The 19,484-nt window shown below is 42.1% G+C and overlaps 1 protein-coding gene across 5 annotated transcripts in view; it reads right to left on the bottom strand.

Moving 5' to 3' along the window:
• Positions 1-19,484, bottom strand: part of obscna (obscurin, cytoskeletal calmodulin and titin-interacting RhoGEF a) — a 46,775-nt gene that overhangs the window by 16,474 nt on the left and 10,817 nt on the right. For all 5 annotated transcript variants that reach the window (XM_080506114.1, XM_080506116.1, XM_080506115.1 and 2 more), the window contains 37 exons: positions 18,947-19,213; positions 18,291-18,557; positions 17,915-18,184; positions 17,376-17,642; positions 16,963-17,238; positions 16,318-16,584; positions 15,160-15,426; positions 14,698-14,964; positions 14,343-14,609; positions 13,924-14,190; positions 13,488-13,754; positions 12,862-13,128; positions 12,354-12,623; positions 11,913-12,191; positions 11,544-11,801; positions 11,159-11,425; positions 10,796-11,062; positions 10,389-10,655; positions 9,787-10,053; positions 9,292-9,555; positions 8,909-9,175; positions 8,519-8,785; positions 7,992-8,258; positions 7,449-7,715; positions 6,899-7,165; positions 6,362-6,628; positions 5,334-5,600; positions 4,895-5,161; positions 2,609-4,813; positions 2,420-2,492; positions 2,222-2,316; positions 1,998-2,110; positions 1,640-1,840; positions 1,225-1,307; positions 801-974; positions 355-514; positions 141-242 (listed from right to left, as the gene is read on the bottom strand). In XM_080506114.1, the coding sequence (XP_080362240.1) occupies positions 141-242; positions 355-514; positions 801-974; positions 1,225-1,307; positions 1,640-1,840; positions 1,998-2,110; positions 2,222-2,316; positions 2,420-2,492; positions 2,609-4,813; positions 4,895-5,161; positions 5,334-5,600; positions 6,362-6,628; positions 6,899-7,165; positions 7,449-7,715; positions 7,992-8,258; positions 8,519-8,785; positions 8,909-9,175; positions 9,292-9,555; positions 9,787-10,053; positions 10,389-10,655; positions 10,796-11,062; positions 11,159-11,425; positions 11,544-11,801; positions 11,913-12,191; positions 12,354-12,623; positions 12,862-13,128; positions 13,488-13,754; positions 13,924-14,190; positions 14,343-14,609; positions 14,698-14,964; positions 15,160-15,426; positions 16,318-16,584; positions 16,963-17,238; positions 17,376-17,642; positions 17,915-18,184; positions 18,291-18,557; positions 18,947-19,213 (10,697 nt within the window). The remainder of the gene's footprint in view (positions 1-140; positions 243-354; positions 515-800; positions 975-1,224; positions 1,308-1,639; positions 1,841-1,997; positions 2,111-2,221; positions 2,317-2,419; positions 2,493-2,608; positions 4,814-4,894; positions 5,162-5,333; positions 5,601-6,361; positions 6,629-6,898; positions 7,166-7,448; positions 7,716-7,991; positions 8,259-8,518; positions 8,786-8,908; positions 9,176-9,291; positions 9,556-9,786; positions 10,054-10,388; positions 10,656-10,795; positions 11,063-11,158; positions 11,426-11,543; positions 11,802-11,912; positions 12,192-12,353; positions 12,624-12,861; positions 13,129-13,487; positions 13,755-13,923; positions 14,191-14,342; positions 14,610-14,697; positions 14,965-15,159; positions 15,427-16,317; positions 16,585-16,962; positions 17,239-17,375; positions 17,643-17,914; positions 18,185-18,290; positions 18,558-18,946; positions 19,214-19,484) is intronic.

Below are 19,484 nucleotides of genomic sequence, written 5' to 3'. Positions count from 1 at the left end.
TGCAACACACTATTGATTTGCAAGCAACATTAAATACTCTGCAAAATGTACTATTTTATGTGATTCACACATTTCATGTACCTCTCTCTCTCTCTGTCTCTCTCTCTCTAACTATTTTTAAAGTAAAACTTTATTCTGACCTTAAGTAAAGCCTGGTAGGTTTGAACTCTCTCTGCTGGCTGCTGAAGGAAAGTGAGAACATCCATGGCTGGAGCATCAGTCTTGTCAGGTTCAGCTAATTCCTGAAAAGTCATAAGAAGCAAAAACATTTTTTTTTTTTTTTTTAAATTAGACTGATATTGTACTCCTCAGAGCTGACCTTAAACATATATTTAAATGGTAGAGATAAAGTACTTTGAAATATTGCTGCACGGCCTTGTCGGTGGTGCAGGCCTCTGCTTGTGCTTGTCCCACCATGTAGTGAAGATATTTCTCAAAGTCTTCAGTATGTTTGATCAGATGCATGGCCACATCGTCGTCTGTGGCACACTCTCTCAGACCGGGAAGAATGGACCTGGAGACAAATATTAGAATGCAGCATTGGGCTTCACAATAAACACACACAAACTATGACTACTCTGAAGAGGGACAAGATTTATACAGGAAATGCATGATTATTATCTAATAAGTATAAGTTATTTGTGTGTGTGTGTGTGTGTGTGTGTGTGTGTGTGTGTGTGTGTGTGTGTGTGTGTGTGTGTGTGTGTGTGTGTGTGTGTGTGTGTGTGTGTGTGTGTGTGTGTGTGTGTGTGTGTGTGTGTGTGTGTGTGTGTGTGCGCGCGCGCGCGTGTGATTATTACCGCTCATGTAAAAAGACTATGTCCTTGACATTCCTGAAAATGACTTCTTTCTGATTGAGGATGTTTATGGGGACGTTACGGCTGGATTCCATTTGATTTAATTGTTGAGAAACAAATGTCTTCATCTCTTTCACAAACTCCTCTTCTCCAGCAATCAGGCCTTGGACTAGTTGACTAAATATAGAGGAAAATACAAAGCAAGACCAGATGAAAAACATCAGAATTTATGTTGTTGGTTCACATTTAGCATTTATAATTACAAACCAAAACATCTGTATCACAACAAAAGCATAGTATATTTAGATTTTTTTTTTCCATTCAGTATAATTATCACCCTGACATACAAATACGATCATCACCAATTCATAACCACCTACCTCACTTATTATCTAACCCATCAGTATGAAAAAGCATGATAACAGACCTCAGCGCTCTCCTGTACTCTTCTCCTGTTGACCCAATCCCATCAAGATCCTCTTGAGGTGCTCTCAGTTGGGTGAAGGTCTCCTGTTGAAAATAATAGTCATGCAGTTTCATTCCAACCTGTGACCTTTCTTTCTTTTTTAAGCTCTGTTGAAACAGATTTACAGTACAATGCTATTTTACTATTTGTGGCGCCTCGTTGAGCCAATCAGAACAAAAAATATGCTTTGTAACTGTTTTCACCTCTGGCAAAAATGATGAAAAACTAACTCGTGCAAATTCAGTAATTCAAACTGTGTTATTGTTTTCATAAAAGTAATCCTATCTGGCAAGTTAGTGTCAGTGGAAGTTGGGTTTTTGTAGCACTACGTTTTATAGTTAAACCCAAAACTGAAGTTTTCTTCGGACCGTCTTACCTTCCTCTTCTTCTCCAGGTAGGCCGGACACAACCATCCCTGTCTGGCAGGATTGGTCTTGGTGGGTTTGGTCCTCACAAGCCATCTGTCAGGATGAACAGAGTCCAGGACCTCCACAAACTGGCCCTCCTTCAGAACAAAACTGTCCTTGTTTCCACTGTCAGGACTGCAGTCTGCTCTTGCCACGTACATTTCAAATGTCTGAGCGAGGAAAGCAGGAAACACATCAGGACCTTTGTGGCTTCCACAATAACTTTGTAATGTAGTGAGTTCTTTTGATCATACTGGTGTTCACAATCCCCATACAAGAATAATAACACATCACATACAGAAACATGGAATATGGATGTAAATATACCTCCTGCCTGTCTTCCTCTCCCTCTGATTCTGATGCAGATACGGTGCTTGTTAAAGGTGTGTGGCCGCGATGGTGCTTTGGGGATGGCGTCCTCAGTTTACTATCATGAGCCCCTACAAATCACAGTAAAAGGCAGGTATAGCTGCTTGGGGTTGTGAAAATGATTGTTGGTGAAATTATATGCAATTACAAACAAAATTAAGGGTTAGGGTTACATCACCGACCTTTCACTTTTAGTAGATTTGTAGACGGTTGTGAAGCAGCCATCTCTTCTTTATCATCCCTTGCAGTCGCTTGGTCCGATGGTTTCTGCATTTTCCTGTGACAAAATTCAAATGTTTCTCAATGAATATACTAGCAAAAAAAATCCAAACGAGCAATAACACGCGGAAAAAGTTCATGTTTTGTTTGTATTGTACGACCTTGGCATGACTTGCACCGTCTCAACAGGTTCCATAATATCTGGAGCTGTGTCATAGTCAGAGGGACTCGACACTGTGAAAAGTAGTGAGAAAAATGAAGAAAAAAAAAGTTTTTCATCATTGCAAATAGAATAATTACTGACCGTATTATTTTGACTTTAAATACTGAAGCACAACCATGTTACTCACTGGAGCTGGCTGCAATCAGTGACGATCGTCTTCTGTCATCGGGGCTAACCTGGGCGTCTTGCTCTGTCAAGTTGTAGGCTTCCCACAGAGAGACACTCACATTTTCTACATAGTTTTCGGCATCTCCAGCGGAGGAGGGCCCTGGTTCTTGGCTTTCAGAGTAGTTTTCAGTCTCAGGCTTTTGTGGCGCAAGCTGTAAAGGAGTTATGGCTGCAAGTGGTGGGTGCACAGGCTTCTGGGCTATAGGAGCCACCTGCAAATTCTCTACTACTGTTATGTTTCCATTGTAAGAGGTCACACCAAACTTATTCATCGCCTCACAGGTATAAATTCCACTGTCACTATTTACCAGGTTTTTGATAACGAGACTGCATTCTCCACTATCTGCAGTCTTGAAGCGGCATCGCTGGTCAATTGTAATTTCTTGGCCATTTTTCAGCCAGCGCACTTTGGTGGGGTTCCCCTCGACAACACACATCAGCGAGAGGGTACCAGAGAGCTCTGCACACTGGTTCTTAAACACTTGTTTAAAGACCGGCCGCATGTCTCTCCGGGTTTTGTAGCCTTTGAAAGCCGCCTGGATTTTAACTGCAGCCTGTTGCATCTGTGGTTCGTCTTCAAAGCTGATGTCAGTTTCTGGCAGAGTATCTTTGCCTGGCTGGGTGTCCTGGGGAAATGGCTCTGTTGAGGATCTCGCAGCTAAAGAGCCGGCAGGCCGGACACCATTATGGTCTGCTGGCATCTCAGACAAAGCCTCTGAAAAAGTTTCATCTTCAGAAATGTAGAGAAGAGGAATGTCCTGGGCCAATTTTGCTACTTGCTCTTCCTGTCTTCTCATTGGCTCTACAGCCAGTTTAATTTCACGATTCACTTCAGATTCTTGTCTCAGGGGTTTTACAGGCTGTTTAATTGGCTGTTTAGTTTCTTTTTCCGCATCTCTTGTAGGCTGTTGTAAGTTTTCAACAACCTTGTTGTCAGTTGTTACTGACTGGTTCACCTGTAATCTTGGCTTCTCGTCCTTCCTCACTGGCTGTATTCTTTGCTTTATCGGCTGCTCTTCAGTTGTTCTCACACTTCTTGTTGGAAGTTGTTCATCTTGATCTGTCTCTGTGTCCCTTGATACTTGTTTTTCAATTCCACCCTTTGCTTTAGTTTTTGTCCTCATGGGTGGTTTGGGAGGAACAAACTCTGGTTCGCTATCCACAGATTTTTCTGGTTGCGACACAGGCTGTTTGTCCTGTTTCGGAGTTTGTTCCAGGACATATTTCTCAGTTTCTCTCTCTGCGGACATTTGCTCACTCACGTATTCTCCAGATTTATGGTTCCCCTCAGAGCCATTCAAAGTAGTTTTAAACACCTTGGCAATGATCTCTTCACTTTCTTTTGAAATGCACTTGACTAGTTGCTTCCCCTCTGCAGCCTTTCCTTTGGATCGCATTGGCGGTTTCATAACCTCCTCGACTCCTTCACCTTCACATCCTCTTGTTTTCACATCTTGTTCAGTTGTTTCTTTCCTGATCATCTTTTCCGATGGTTTCAAGCGGTGTTTTTCATCGTCATTGTTCTTCCGTTGTTCTGACCCTGGCAGTTCCACCTTCTTTTCAATTTCACCCACTTTCTGTGAAGGCTTTCCTGGTTGTTTTGAACGACGCTCAATTTCTTTTTCCTTTTGTGTCTGAAGCTCAACTACAGGCTTACTTAAATCCTTATCTGGCTGACTCACTCTATTGTCAACTTTTACTAATTCTTCAACTTTGTGTCCTGGTTTTCTTATTTCCAGTGCGATAGTCTCTGCTTCTGAAGGCTTTTCTGGCTCTTTTACTTTCTTATTGCTCTGATAATCATACTCTGGTGGTCCTGCTGGCTTATCAGCTTCCTTGTGCACCTCACTGAACCAGTCTTCTTTTTGTACCTTTATTGAAACATTCAAGTCTTTGTCCACAGATCTGGCAGGTGGGACATCCTTTTGTGTTTCATTATTCTCTCTGAGCACAGGTGTCTTTTTGTCCAAAGCTGTCTCTCCATCACTGTCTGAAACTGTAATGGATGCTTTTCTTGTTCTCTTTTTGGGCTCGGGGGGCACCGGTTTGGTCTCTGAGTGATCAAGAATTTCTTTGTCTGGAGTAGGAGATCGTTTGGAAATGGTGCCTTTTCCTCGTGGCATTACTGATGGAGGTTCTGCCTTGGGCAGAGATGGTTGTGGTGCTTTAAGAGGGCGAATGAAGAATTCATTAACATTAATGAAGTATTTATTTTGTGTTACCTTTTGAATCAAGTGGCCCATACCTTTTATTTGAACAGTTGCAGTGGTCTCTGCACTTCCTGCCTGACAAGCGTAGCGACCGCTGTCCTCAGGCGTGAGCCCCTTGATGTTGAGCTGATGGAGGTAGCCATCATGCTTCATCTCATATTTCCCACTGGCTCTCAGTGGTAACTCGTTCCTCTTCCATTGTACAGACATCCCTGTCTTGGACAGCTCACAGTATATGGAGGCTGTAGCTCCTGCCTCAAACTCCATATTTTTTAATACTTTGACGAAGAATGGAGTGAGCTCTAGGTGAAATGGGATACAGCACACAATTATTCAATATGAGAAAAATGCATTTTCACAATTTGGGTTTTGCCTAAGTAAGACACTTGGCTCCCAAAGCACTTCACACAGAAGTTAAGAGATGGAATGACAAAATACTGCCCTCATGAATACCGACTACCTCCAAGTACTCACCTTGCACCGTTACAGTTGCAGTGGACTCTACACTTCCTGCTTGACATGTGTAGCTGCCACTGTCTTCAGTTTTGAGCTCTTTAATAAACAGGTGATGGAAGCAGCCATCCTGTTTTATATCATACTTTGTATTCGCCCTCAGCGACTGCTTGTTCTTCTTCCACTGTACCAGCACTCCAGGCTTAGCCAGCTCACAGTACAGGGAGGCTGTGCATCCCTCCTTAGCCTCAACATTTTGTAAACTTTGCTTGAAAAATGGTGGTGGCTCTAAGAAAAAAGTAAAAAAAAATGATTTGTTATTTCACTTGTCCTGTTGGCTAAAATTGAACATTTGAGTTCCAACTTTTGTAAATACATTTAAACATTTTCAGGTACTCACAGGAAACCTAAGCAAGGTTTATTATGTCAACATTTGCATACGTTAATAAAACTCAGTTTTAAAACTGCAGATGCCGCACTGCAGTTATGCGGACGTTGTATTGGTCCGTTGTGGTGAAGAAGGAGCTGAGCCAAAAAGCGAAGCTATCGATTTACCGGTCGATCTTCATTCCTACCCTCACCTATGGTCATGAACTATGGGTCATGACTGAAAGAACGAGATCCCGGATACAAGCGGCTGAAATGAGCTTCCTCCGTAGGGTGGCTGGGCGTACCCTTAGTGATAAGGTGAGGAGCTCAGTCACCAGGGAGGAGCTCGGAGTAGAGCCGCTGCTCCTCCACATCGAGAGGAGCCAGCTGAGGTGGCTCGGGCATCTATTTCGGATGCCCCCCGGACGCCTCCCTCGGCAGGTGTTCCGGGCATGTCCCTCCGGTAGGAGGCCTCGGGGCAGACCCAGGACACGCTGGAGGGACTATGTCTCTCGGCTGGCCTGGGAACGCCTTGGGGTGCCACCGGAAGAGCTGGAGGAAGTGTCTGGGGCGAGGGAAGTCTGGGCAACTCTGCTCAGACTGCTGCCTCCGCGACCCGGCCCCGGATAAGCGGCAGAAAATGGATGGATGGATGGATTTTAAAACTTCAAAACACAAACCTTTCACTGTCACTGTTCCAGTCGTCTGTACACTTCCAGCGTGACACGAGTAGCTGCCACAGTCTTCAAGTTTGAGATCCTGAATGTGGAGCTGGACAATGCAGCCGTCCTGCTTCATCTCATACTTCTTACTGGCTCTCAGTGGCAGTCTGTTTTTCTTCCACTGGACTGACACCCCAGGTTTGGACAGCTCACAGAGCAGAGAAGTTACACCTCCTTCTTCAGTGTCCACATTTTGTAATTCCTTCTTGAAGAATGGTGGGAGCTCTACCAAACAAAACCATAGGTAAATCATTATTAAAAAATCATAGATATTGACCAAAATCAGACTGCTAGATACAATTAATACATCTGTTAGACTAGTCTGCATTGAGTTTACACATTGAGTATGAATAACAATTGCCTGGTCAAATAAATTAGCTCAAGAAACCTCATACAAGTAATGACTACAGTATTTTTATTTTTTCATCACTGAGAACACTAACGTTTTAAAGTTAGCCATACATTTGTTTTAAACCCGTTTACCAGTTTACTGACCTTTCACTGATACAGTTGCTGTGGTCTCTTTGGCTCCTCCTTGACAGGAGTAACTGCCACTGTCCTCCATCTTAAGATCCTTGATATGGAGCTGGACGATGCAGCCGTCCTGCTTCATCTCATACTTCTTACTGGCTCTCAGTGGCAGTCTGTTTTTCTTCCACTGGACTGACACCCCAGGTTTGGACAGCTCACAGAGCAGAGAAGTTATACCTCCCTCTTCACTGTCCACATTTTGTAATTCTTTCTTGAAGAATGGTGGGAGCTCTAACAAACAATATCATAGGTATGAAATCCTTCATTCTGATGTAAATCACTATTAAAACCACTGATATAGACCATACCTAGACTGTTAAACACATTTTATGTTTCTGTTAGACTTGTCTACATGTTTACACATTAAATATGAATAGCAACTGCCTTGCCAAATAAAGAAGCTCATGAAACTTCATAGAAATAATGACGAGAGTGTTTTCTTTATTGCTAAGTACCCACTGACGTTTTGAAGTTAGCTATACATGTTTTTAAACACGTTTACCAGTTTACTGACCTTTCACTGATACAGTTGCTGTGGTGTCTTTGGCTCCTGCTTGGCAGGAGTAACTGCCACTGTCCTCCATCTTAAGATCCTTGATATGGAGCTGGACGATGCAGCCGTCCTGTTTCATCTCATACTTCTTACTGGCTCTCAGTGGCAGTCTGTTTTTCTTCCACTGGACTGACACCCCAGGTTTGGACAGCTCACAGAGCAGAGAAGTTACACCTCCCTCTTCACTGTCCACATTTTGTAATTCCTTCTTGAAGAATGGTGGGAGCTCTACCAAACAATATCAGAGGTAAGTCGCTATTAAAATCACAGATATTGACCAAAACCAGACTGCTAAATACTTTTAATACATCTGTTAGACTCGTCTACATTGAGTTTACACATTGAGTATGAATAACAACTGCCTTGTCAAATAAATTAGCTCAAGAAACCTCATACAAATAATGACTACAGACTAATGACTTTCTTTTTTAATCACTGAGAACCCACTGACGTTTTGAAGTTAGGCATACATTTTGTTTTAAACCTGTTTACCAGTTTACTGACCTTTCACTGATACAGTTGCTGTGGTCTCTTCGGCTCCTGCTTGACAGGAGTAACTGCCACTGTCCTCCATCTTAAGATCCTTGATATGGAGCTGGACGATGCAGCCGTCCTGCTTCATCTCATACTTCTTACTGGCTCTCAGTGGCAGTCTGTTTTTCTTCCACTGAACTGTCACCCCAGGTTTGGACAGCTCACAGAGCAGAGAAGTTACACCTCCTTCTTCACTGTCCACATTTTGTAATTCCTTCTCGAAGAATGGTGGGAGCGCTACCAAACAATATCATACAGAGTAGGTAAGAAAAGGTTAAAAAAAAAAAATTGTCCTGATTTAAATCATAGTTAAAAATCATTAATATAGACCAAAACTAGACTTTTGAATCCATTTATATGAATAAAGAATCTCAGGAAACTTTGTATAAATAATGACTACAGTGTTATTTCTCTCACCGAGTATACACTCATGTTTCGAAGTTAGCCAATAGACATACATTAGTTTTTTTTTTAAACCTGTTTACCAGTTTACTGACCTTTCACTGATACAGTTGCTGTGGTCTCTTCGGCTCCTGCTTGACAGGAGTAACTGCCACTGTCCTCCACCTTAAGATCCTTGATGTGGAGCTGGACGATGCAGCCGTCCTGCTTCATGTCATACTTATTGTTTGCTCTCAGTGGAAGTCTGTTCCTCTTCCACTGGATGAATACCCCAGGTTTGGATAATTCACAGGACAAGGAAGCTGTCCCACCCTCCTCAGCCTCCACACTGGTTAAGTCTTTCTCAAAGAATGGACAGATTTCTGAAGAAAAGAAATGTCAAGATGTAGGTGCAATTATCATGTAAAATTGACAAAATCATCAGAATAGTACGAGCTTATTCCCCAGCAGTGATACTGAAATGATAATTATTCAGCTGGTCACACCTTTCACTGTCACGGTTGTAGAGGTCTCTGCAGCTCCTGCTTGACAGGAGTAGCTGCCACTGTCTTCAGGTTTGAGGTCCTTGACATGGAGCTGTATGACGCAGCCATCTTGCTTCATTTCATACTTCCTGTTGGCTCTCAGAGATAGTCTGTTTTTCTTCCACTGGACTGACACCCCAGGTTTGGACAGTTCACAGTACAATATGGCTCTTCCTCCCTCCTCTGCCTCAACACTCACTAAATCTTTTTGGAAGTATAGAAGAAGCTCTGCAAAACCAAAAAAAAATAAATTCAAGAGTATATGTTATTTTCTTGTCATTTAGAAAGGAGAGGAACAATTCAAGGATCATTTGAGACTATTCACACAATCAAGATGTACATACCTTTCACAGTCACAGTTGCAGAAGTCTCTGCCTCTCCAACTTGACATACGTAGCTGCCACTGTCCTCGGGTTGGAGATCCTTAATGTGCAACTGGATGATGCATCCATCCTGCTTCATCTCATACTTGGTACCTGGTCTCAGTGGCAGCCTGTTCTTTTTCCACTGTACTGATAGCCCAGGCTTAGACAGCTCACAGCACAGCGAGGCTGTGCCTCCCTCCTCAGCAGCCACACTTTCCAGGTCTCTCTTGAAGATCGGTAGCTCTGAATATATCAGTGAATAAATATTGAAAAAACAGAGGTGTCACTTTTAGTAGTAGAAATTGCTCTTGGCATATGGAGAGGCAGACATGCAGTATCATGACCCACAGTGTAGGATGTGAAATATCATAAACAGCATATCTAATACTAAAATGTTCCAACATTCTTTAAAGAGTGATTCAAATTATGTGTAGCATTGAAATGCATGCTGCAGTTACTACCAAAAGGACTGACCTATTACTGACAGCATTGCAGTGGTTTCTGCAGTCCCTGCATGGCATGAGTAGCTGCCTCTGTCCTCAGGTTTGAGGTCCTTAATATCCAGCTGAAAGAGGCAGCCATCTTGCTTCATTTCATACTTTCTGCCGGCTCTCAGTGGCAGCTTGTTCTTTTTCCATTGTACTGACAGTCCAGGCTTTGACAGCTCACAATACAGGGAGGCTGTCTCTCCCTCTTCAGCCTCTGTACTTTCTAAGTTTTCTGTGAAAAATGGTGGAAGCTCTGACGAACAAAACAATTTGAGGAGAAAACGGGTCGGTTATCTTGTGTAGAACGTCAGACATAATAATAAAGAGAGTAACGAGCTGAAGCAGGTTAAGATAATAAAAGGGAATTATTTGAAATAGTTTTTAAGGAAAAGGCTGATTTCCAAAATTCACAGATCTTTCACTGATACATGGAAGCTTTTGAAAATTCTACAACTTCATTCATGCAATACAAGAACAGTCATGATCATCTAATAAATGATTTGTTTTAAGTTCAGTTAGTATACCTATTATCTTTGAGAGACAAGACCATGAGGTGATGGAGGTCAAATACACCATACATGCACACACCTTTCACTGTTAGTTTTGCTGTGGTCTCTGCAGATCCTGCTTGACACATGTAGGTACCGCTGTCCTCAAGTTTGAGCTCTGTGATATGGAGCTGGAGCGAGCAGCCATCCTGCTCCATTTTATACTTGCTGCCAGCCTTCAGTAGTGTCTTGTCCTTCTTCCACTGCACTGAGACCCCAGGTTTAGACACCTCACAGCACAGAGAGGCGGTTCCTCCCTCATCTATCTTTGTGTTCTGTAATTTTGTTTTGAAAACTGCAGGGAGCTCTGGAGAACAAAAGAGAATGGACACAAATGAACACAAAATGTTAGAAATTATCATTTGATTATGAAGTTTCTGAATATTTGTTATTTGTTCTCTATGTTGTCATTGCATCCCTGGAAAATAGCAGATGTTGTGAGCCCACCTTTCACTACCACATTTGCTGTGGTTTTCTCATTTCCTGCTTGACATGTGTAGCTGCCGCTGTCTTCTGGTTTGAGCTCGTTGATGTGGAGCTTGTGGAGACAGCCCTCCTGTTTCACCTCATACTTCTTGCTGGCTCTCAGAGGTAGTCTGTTCTTCTTCCATTGAACTGTAACTCCAGGTTTGGATAATTCACAGTGAAGCGAGGTTGAACCTCCTTCCTCACCCTCCACACTTCTTAATTCTCTCTTGAAGACTGGCGGAAGCTCTGAGGAAAAGATTGGGAGGGGTGGGTGGATAAAATGTCTCTTAAATCAATTCATTTAAATAAAAGCCTCTCCTTCATGTATCCAGATTCCCGCACCTTTCACAGTAACGGCTGCAGAAGTCTCCGCACTCCCAGCTTGACATGAGTAGTTCCCACTATCCTCCGGTTTGAGGTCCTTGATGTGAAGCTGAAGGAAGCAGCCATCCTGTTTCATCTCGTATTTCCTGCTGGCTCTCAGCAACTGCCTGTTCTGCTTCCACTGAACTGGAACTCCAAGTTTTGACAGCTCACAATACAATGAGACTGAACCTCCTTCTTCAGCCTCCACACTCTGTAATTCCTCCTGGAAAAATGGAGGAAGCTCTGGGAAATTTAGAGGAAAGGAGTTAACAATATTTGGGATGATAAGAATTCGCTATTGTAAATTTCACCTAATGTAACTGTTTTTTTAATTATATCCGGTAGTTATTTTGTTAATTACCAGTCACAGTGAGTTTTGCACTGCTTTGCATATCCCCTGTGTCACAAGAGTATGTGCCAGTATCAAGAGGGTCCACATCGTGGATGAGCAGCAGGTTGATTTTTCCCTCCTTGCGCATTTCATATTTATTACCATTTTGGAGGGGAATATGGTTGCGTTTCCATGTAATAGGAGTTTTGAAGTCAGAGATGGTGCAACACAAAGTAGCCGTCTCTCCTTCCACGACTGCAGTGTCTTTAGGTTTTTCCTCAAATAAAACTAGAAATTGAAAAGAAAAGTCCTGCTTGAGCGTATTTCACGTAGGAGGAGAAAGCTATTTTAGGAAACAGAATTCCATGCACGGCATACATCCCTTATGTGTCTGCTCACCTTTGGGCTTCGGAAGAACTAGCAGACTTGCAGACGTCCTGTCCTCGCCAACCACAAATGCCACGGTGCCCGTCTCGTCAGGAGTTGTCATGGTGAGCACCAGCCGGTGCTGACGGCCACTGCACGTCATCTGGTTCATCTCGTTCTTCTGCAGAGGACTAGCACCAAGCCACCAAACCCCCTCGCTTACGTCGGCATGGCTCAGCTCACAGACAAACACTGCGTCCTCGCCTGCTGTCACCGTTATGTCTTGCAGCCCTTTGACAATCCTAACACGCTCTGTCAATTCCAAAGGAAACAGATAGTGCTGGAGTTTTAGAGTTGGTTTTGGTGTATACACAGAGGGAGAATGCTCAGATTTGTATCTATTGCATCTATTCTGATTAGTTACAACATTTAGCAATGAAAAGTAAATAACGTTCTATGGCAAAATCCACCTACCCTTAATAATAAGCTTGGCGGTGGTCTTTTTGCCCCTCGTAATACAGCAATACTCTCCCGCATCATCCAAAAGTAATTTTTTGATCTCCAGAGTGTGTGTGGGGCCTTGTTTCTTTACAATATAACGGCCTCCTTCTGGCACCGTAGTATAACCCTTCTTCCACGTGACAGGGACATTTGCACTGGAAACTTCACAGGTGAACAGCACAGATTTCCCCTCTATTATCACTTGGTTCTCCAACTCCTTTTCAAAGAATACAGATGCTGCAGCTGGATGCAAAGAAAAGAGGCATTATGTTAACAGAGCTCAAGTTTTAAGCCATATATATCCAATAACAGAAACACTGGGATCACTAAGAGAAATACTACACTTGTCATTACTGAAACCAAGCAGGCTTTGGCAAGTGCAATTGCAGTTTAATCCACAAATAAAATTAATGTGAATCAGTTTTTGTTTTTTAATCATACCAAGTATGAGTAAGTAAGAGCAAATACGTTTTCCAAATACCTCTGACGTTGACTTCGGCTGTTGTCTTCTGTTCTCCGAAGACGCAGCTGTACTCTCCAACATCCTCAGGCTGGATATTTTTGACGGTCATCTCAGCCACATTGCCTTTCAGAGTCATGCGATACCTCGGTCCGGGACAGAGCTGATCGTCCCCCTTCCACCACTGCACAGGGACCCCGGCCTTGGACAGTTCACAACGCAGGGACACGCTGCCTCCTTCTGGGGCCTCCTGGTTCTTCAGACCCACTTGGAAAGTTAGTGGAATAGCTGTAAATGTATTCGACAGAACATCAGACTTCCTCTTAATACAGACTTTACTGTGTGATTTTTTTTTTTTAACTACTACATTTAGTTTTTAATTCATGATGTATTAAAAGGTTAATATATAAAGCAAAAAGCCAGCCTTTAACTTGGTTAATTCAAGGAATAAAACATTTTTATTTAAACCATGAAAATGAATAATGATGTAGTGTCTCTCTAAGTTCATGAAGACACAACGGACTTCATGACCTTAATACTTGCCTGACGACAAATATAAATTAATTTCCTGAGACTATAAATATTAAAAAAGCAAAATAAAAAAGCAAAAGCTCAACAGCGTGTTTGCATTAGCAGGCTTCCCTTACGTGTAACTGTGACATTGGCTGAGGTCTTGACATCTCCGAAGAGACAACTGTAAAGTCCGCTGTCCTCCAGTTGTGCATTTTTAATAGTAAGCTCCATGATGTTGTTTCGACTTTTTATTTGATACTTGAAATCATTCTTCAATAGCTCTTCTCCTTTCCTCCATTGCACAGCAAGGCCGGGCTTAGACAGCTCGCAGCTCAATGATATGCTGTTTTCCTCCTCTATCTGCTGGTGTTTTAACTTTGTCTTGAATGTGACGGGTGGAGCTGCAAGGTGAGTGACCAAAGTGTTATTTTCTACTGTTTCCTTTTACTTTATTTCATTGTTTTATGATCCTTTTTTTTTTGTAATTATTATTTATTAGTTAAAGATTCCAGATTAAGGAAGACAGTTCAGATATTTGTCATTCCTGTTTTCCATGCAACAATAATTTACCTTTGACTGTGAGCTCAGCAGTGGATTGGCTGTCTTTGGTTTTGCAGGTGTACTTCCCTGCATCACTCTCCTCCACGTTGTTGATGATGAGTTTGGTGAGATGTCCCTCCTGCTTCATCTCATATTTGTATCCTGGCTTCAGGATGACTCTGCCTTTCCTCCAGTCCACTGGAGCTCCAGGTTTGGAGAGCTCACAGCAGAATGCCCCACTGTCACCTTCCTTTATTTCCAAATTGTCAATTTCTTTTGTGAATGTTATAGGAAGTTCTGGGGGGGAAACAAACAAAACAACAAGTAATTTGAACTTGCAAAGCAGCTTTTGTCCGCACCATGTTTTTACATTACATTTTAAAAGCACGTGCTTTGTTTATTTGGATCCTAACATTGAGGTTTCCCTTCATGTTGAGAATAAAACATACCTCTTACTTTGATGTCTGCCAAAGTTTCAACAGTCCCAACAAAACAGCTGTACTCTCCTGCGTCTGCCATGCTTAAATCTCTGATCAGCATCTCGGCCACCCGGCCCTCTTGCTTTATTTGATATTTCTCTCCCTCCTTCAGGAGTTGAGCATCTTTCCTCCACTCCACTGGGACTCCAGACTTGGAAAGCTCGCAGCGTAACGTCACGTAGCCCTCCTCCACAGCTTCCTGGTTTTTCAGCTTCTGCTTGAAAGTCACTGGGATCGCTGTGGAGTGACAGCCAGAGTCATTGCTAAAGGCCGTCCGTGTCGAATTAAAATCACAAGTCTTTCAACAACATGCAGCAAATTTCACCCGTAATGATGACGGTGGCAGTCGTTTTCATGTCGTCACAAACACAGGCGTATGAGCCACTGTCCTCGGGAAGGCTTTTCCTGATGAGCAGCTCCTGAGTGGAGCCACTCTGCTTCAACTGGTATTTCTCTCCATTGGTCAGCACTTTGTCCCCTTTCCTCCACTGCACTGCCACACCAGGTTTGGAGAGCTCACAGCTGAGTGTCACAACATTGCCCTCCTGAACCTGAATATTCTTTAGTTCCTGGAGGAATTTGATCGGCCGCTCTAGAAGAATTACAAAGCAAAAGCTTCAATCACCAAAAATGGTAGTGATTTTTTTTTTTTTTGCCTGCAATTGTGAATTTCTACTGCACATAAATGTTCTGTTTATCATTTTTGTTCATATGACTTCCACCTTTTCAGCATGTGTTTTCGTACACCTATGTATTTAGGGTAAAAAACTGAATACAGATTACTCACCATTCACTGTAATGGTAGCTGTCGTCCTCTGTCCTCCGCATACACAGCTATAATCTCCAGTGTCCTCCAAACTGAGGTCTGAAATCTTAATTTCTACCTGTAGGTCTTTTTTCCTCAGCTGGTATTTATCTCCATTCCTGAGCATCTCCCCTCCTCTCCTCCACTCCACCGATGGAGCGGGCTTGTCGAGTTCGCAGCGCAGAACCACACTGTTGCCCTCTGTTGCCTCTTGGTTAACCAGGGGTAGCTTGAAACTCGGTGGCAATTCTAATGGCATCCAAGAAGCAAGCCGAAAGTCAGAAAGAACACTGCAATTCACATTCCCACAATTATGAGCGATCAGTTTTATGGTACAGCTTCAGAAGGGGTAAAATATGTTGATGTAAATGATCCATCCACAAATAAATGGGAAATTATGCAGGCAATGGCCTACTACTATAGAACAACTAAAGAATGAATGTGGTGACGATAAGTGTCCAGTATGTCATGTAACATGTAATCCATGGATGTTACATGGAAGTTGATTTAATGACATGAAAGATAATAATCATTTACCTCTATATTTCTAAGTGAATGTCTTAGTATCCACTTTTAATAGAATAAATGATTTTCCAAATCAACTTGCCACCCAAGTGGTGAGTTAATTATCAACTAGCTCGCGTGAAAAAGAAAAAAAAAAATCACAATTGATTAAAAACAAAATGTGTATATGAGATGTTAATATGACTTGCATGAAAAAACTAAAAGTTTGCACAAGTGCTGCTAAATGAAGGAGGCCTCTGGCCTGAATATTGCTCTGCATCTCCATATATTTTTTTTCCCAGTACTTGAAAACTAATGTACAGTACACACAAAGTACTGTAACATTAAACTGCAAATGGGGGAAAAAAAAGATTGATGACAAATTTAAAATGATTTCTGAAACTACTGAACCGACGACGTGATGGAGCTCACACAATGCGATTAACTGGGTCTATTTCATTTCTATTCACTAAATTGAGGCTGACCTCTTTGACGTCTGCGCTCAGAGGATGCTGTTGAATACATTGTAAATAAAAAAACAAAAAAACTTTAAAGGAGGTAAATGTACTTGAACGACCACACTCCACATGTTTTGAGAATGGCCATTTGCAAGTCGTGGTACTAGTTTGGTTTTACCTTCTACGGTGAGCTGAGCAGTTGATTGACAGTCTTTGGTCTTGCATATGTACTTCCCAGCATCATTTTCCTCCACGTTGTTGATGATCAGTTTAGTGAAGCGTCCTTCCTGCTTCATCTGATATTTCTCCCCAGGTTTTAGGACGACTCTGCCTTTCTTCCAGTCCACTGGAGCTCCTGGTTTGGAGAGCTCACAGGAGAAAATTCCATTTTCCCCTTCCTTCACCACCACGTGCTGGATCTCTCGTTTGAATGTGACAGGGGGAGCTTTTGAGGGTATAAAGGAAAACCGTTATTTAGTAGTCGTTGATGTAAAATCAAGTGTGTGCGCAAATCTTTCATTTCTTTTTTGCAATATCAATGAAAGTTGCTTTTCACCATAAAATGTCTTTCTTTGAAATCTCTTAAATTGTCAATATTGTTATGGGAATTAGTATTTCATACATTTCAATATGATGCACACTTGTATTTCAAATCTAATGGGCTCCATCATGATTACATTAATAGTTAAAAGTGTGCTATATAGCTAAAATAATTGAGACGTTAACCTTATCACTCAGTCATTGTGCATATGCAAAATGAAAATTATGTCGTGATAGGTGGCTGATCTAAAAATGGACTTAAAGGTTTAACCATCAAACTTACATTTTACTTTGATTTCAGCAGTGGTTTTCTCATCTCCTGTGATGCAGCTGTACTTCCCGGCATCCTCCTGTTGGATTTTGAATATGGTCATCTGTGCGACCTTTCCTTCAAGCTTCATCTGGTACTTTCCACGAGCTAGCTCCTCAGACAGCAGGTGACCGTCTTTTTGCCACTGAACTGGAACTCCTTTCTTTGACAGCTCACAATGTAATGTAAAGTTATTCCCTTCCTCGGCGTCCTGGCTCTTCAGGCTTGTTTGAAATGTGGCAGGAACAGCTGATGGAACAAGCACACGCTTTATGAACACATGGAAAACGCATGAAAAGAACCAGACTTTCAAGGAACTCGATTCATGCACTTCTATGTGGATCAGTCGATTGGAAAAAACCTAAAATTTGTACAAACAAACATACCAATAACTTTAACAGTTGCCTTTGTCTTCTGCTCTCTACATACACAGATGTAGACACCACTGTCCTCTGGTTCAGCGTCTTTGATGGTCAACTCCAGTAAAGAGCCTCTCTGCTTTATCTGGTACTTCTCTCCATTCTCCAGCTCTTCTCCACCAAGCCTCCACTCCACTGGGACACCAGCTTTTGAAATCTCACAGGACAGCGTGATGTTGTGTCCTTCCCCAACCTGAAGGTTCCGCAGCTTTTGCTTGAAGGTAACTGGGAGAGCTGGTTTACCAAGACAAAGCAGAAAGTGAGACGATCAAGCTGATGAAAGACAGTGCTTGAAGATGTGAGTACAAAACATCAGAACCCCGTTTGGTGCATGTATGTGGGGGGTGGTTTCCATCAAATTCATGAGATAATATGTTGCTAGCCAGTGAAAAGCCTTGATCAAGTAGTTTTACTCGGTTAATTGAATTTGCATGTCTCAAGTTCTGTGTTAGTGAACATAAACAAAACCCTTTATCATTATGAATATACTGTAAGTATGACGTTACCATTCACAGTCAGCGTAGCAGTGGTCTCGATGTTGCCACAGATGCATGTGTAGATATCGCTGTCCTCAAGCATCACATCAAAGATGCGCAATTCAATAAGCATGTCTCTCTGTCGAATTTGATATTTCTCTCCATTTCTGATGAGGACATCTCCACTTTTTGTCCACTCCATAGTGTGACCTGACTTGGACAGCTCGCAGCGTAAAGTTGCCGTGTTGCCCTCCTCAATCATTACATTTCTCAGCTTCTGCTTGAAGGTGACTGGTTGAGCTGGAGGATCATGTATGATCACAAGTTAGACAAATAACTATATGTAACTACAGATTCTTTGTTGGAACTGAATTTATCTTTAAAGTCGCTTGATGTAATGTCCTACCAGTGATTTTGACTGTGGCTGATGTCGTCTGATCCGCACACACACAGCTGTAGATCCCACTGTCCTCGGGCACAGGTTTCCATATCAGCAGCTCCAAAGTGGTCTCCCTTTTCCTTATCTGGAACTTGACTCCGTTCCTCAGTAGCTCATCTTCTCTCCTCCATTCCACTGGCACCCCAGATTTGGAAATTTCACACCGCAGTATGACGCTGCTGCCCTCTTCTGCTTGCATGTTCTTCAACTGTTGTATGAATGTAATAGGGATGGCTGGAAGACAAAGCAGATATAATGCAGCGAATAGATCACCATGATTAGTCTGGTGACGATGTGAAATCATACATTGTCACTGGAATGAAAGATCTATATGGTTTCATTTAATTTTATTGACTCAAAAATGTCAAAACATAGTCACACGTTGCAATTTCTTTTACAGTTTAGTTTAATGTAATTAATTTTACATGGATTACTGTGATATAATAAACTCAACATCCATATTTACAGAAACGTTATACAGTTTATGATTTAGTATTTTATCCAATTGAGCACAAGTTTGTTCAAAAGAAAAATCTTTTGTACTCCAAGAGGTTACAGCCGATGTGAAGAATACAATTCTTTCTCCAATAGTTTTGTTCCAAACATTTGTGCAAAATATTTACCATGAATTTTGAGGCTTGCTGATGTATGGTGGTCCCTGCACTGGCAAGTATATGTTCCCGAGTCCTCAGGCTTCAGGGCTTTGATGGTGAGAGTGTTGATTGTCTTCCTCTGTTTCATCACATACTTGTCTCCGGGCCGGATACTCTCAAAACCTCTCCTCCAGTGGTACTGGACCCCGGGGAGAGAGTACTCACAGATGAGGGTGACAGCTTCTCCCTCTTTGGCCTCTAAGTTCTTCAGAAGCTGAGTAAACTCTGCAGGGATGGCTAAAAGAAATGGCAAAAAGGGAAATGATTGCTCAGTTTATTCCTTTAATTTAATCTGTAACAACAACTTTTAGTTTAATTTATGTTCACAGAACTGTCAGATTGAGAAGAAAACCTTTTGCAAAGGAGCGTCTTTATTTCTCAGGTAGTCAATAAATACTTTTATCATACTTAGAACAAGTCTTTACATTTCAAGAAAAACAAAGAAATGATAACTTGACTGCAGTATGTGCAGAATTACCCAGACGTAACTTATTTCACAGTCAACCTG

The sequence above is a fragment of the Blennius ocellaris genome (genome assembly GCF_963422515.1).
Source record: "Blennius ocellaris genome assembly, chromosome: 12".
NCBI lineage: Eukaryota > Metazoa > Chordata > Actinopteri > Blenniiformes > Blenniidae > Blennius > Blennius ocellaris.
This window is presented reverse-complemented; position numbering and strand designations above follow the sequence as displayed.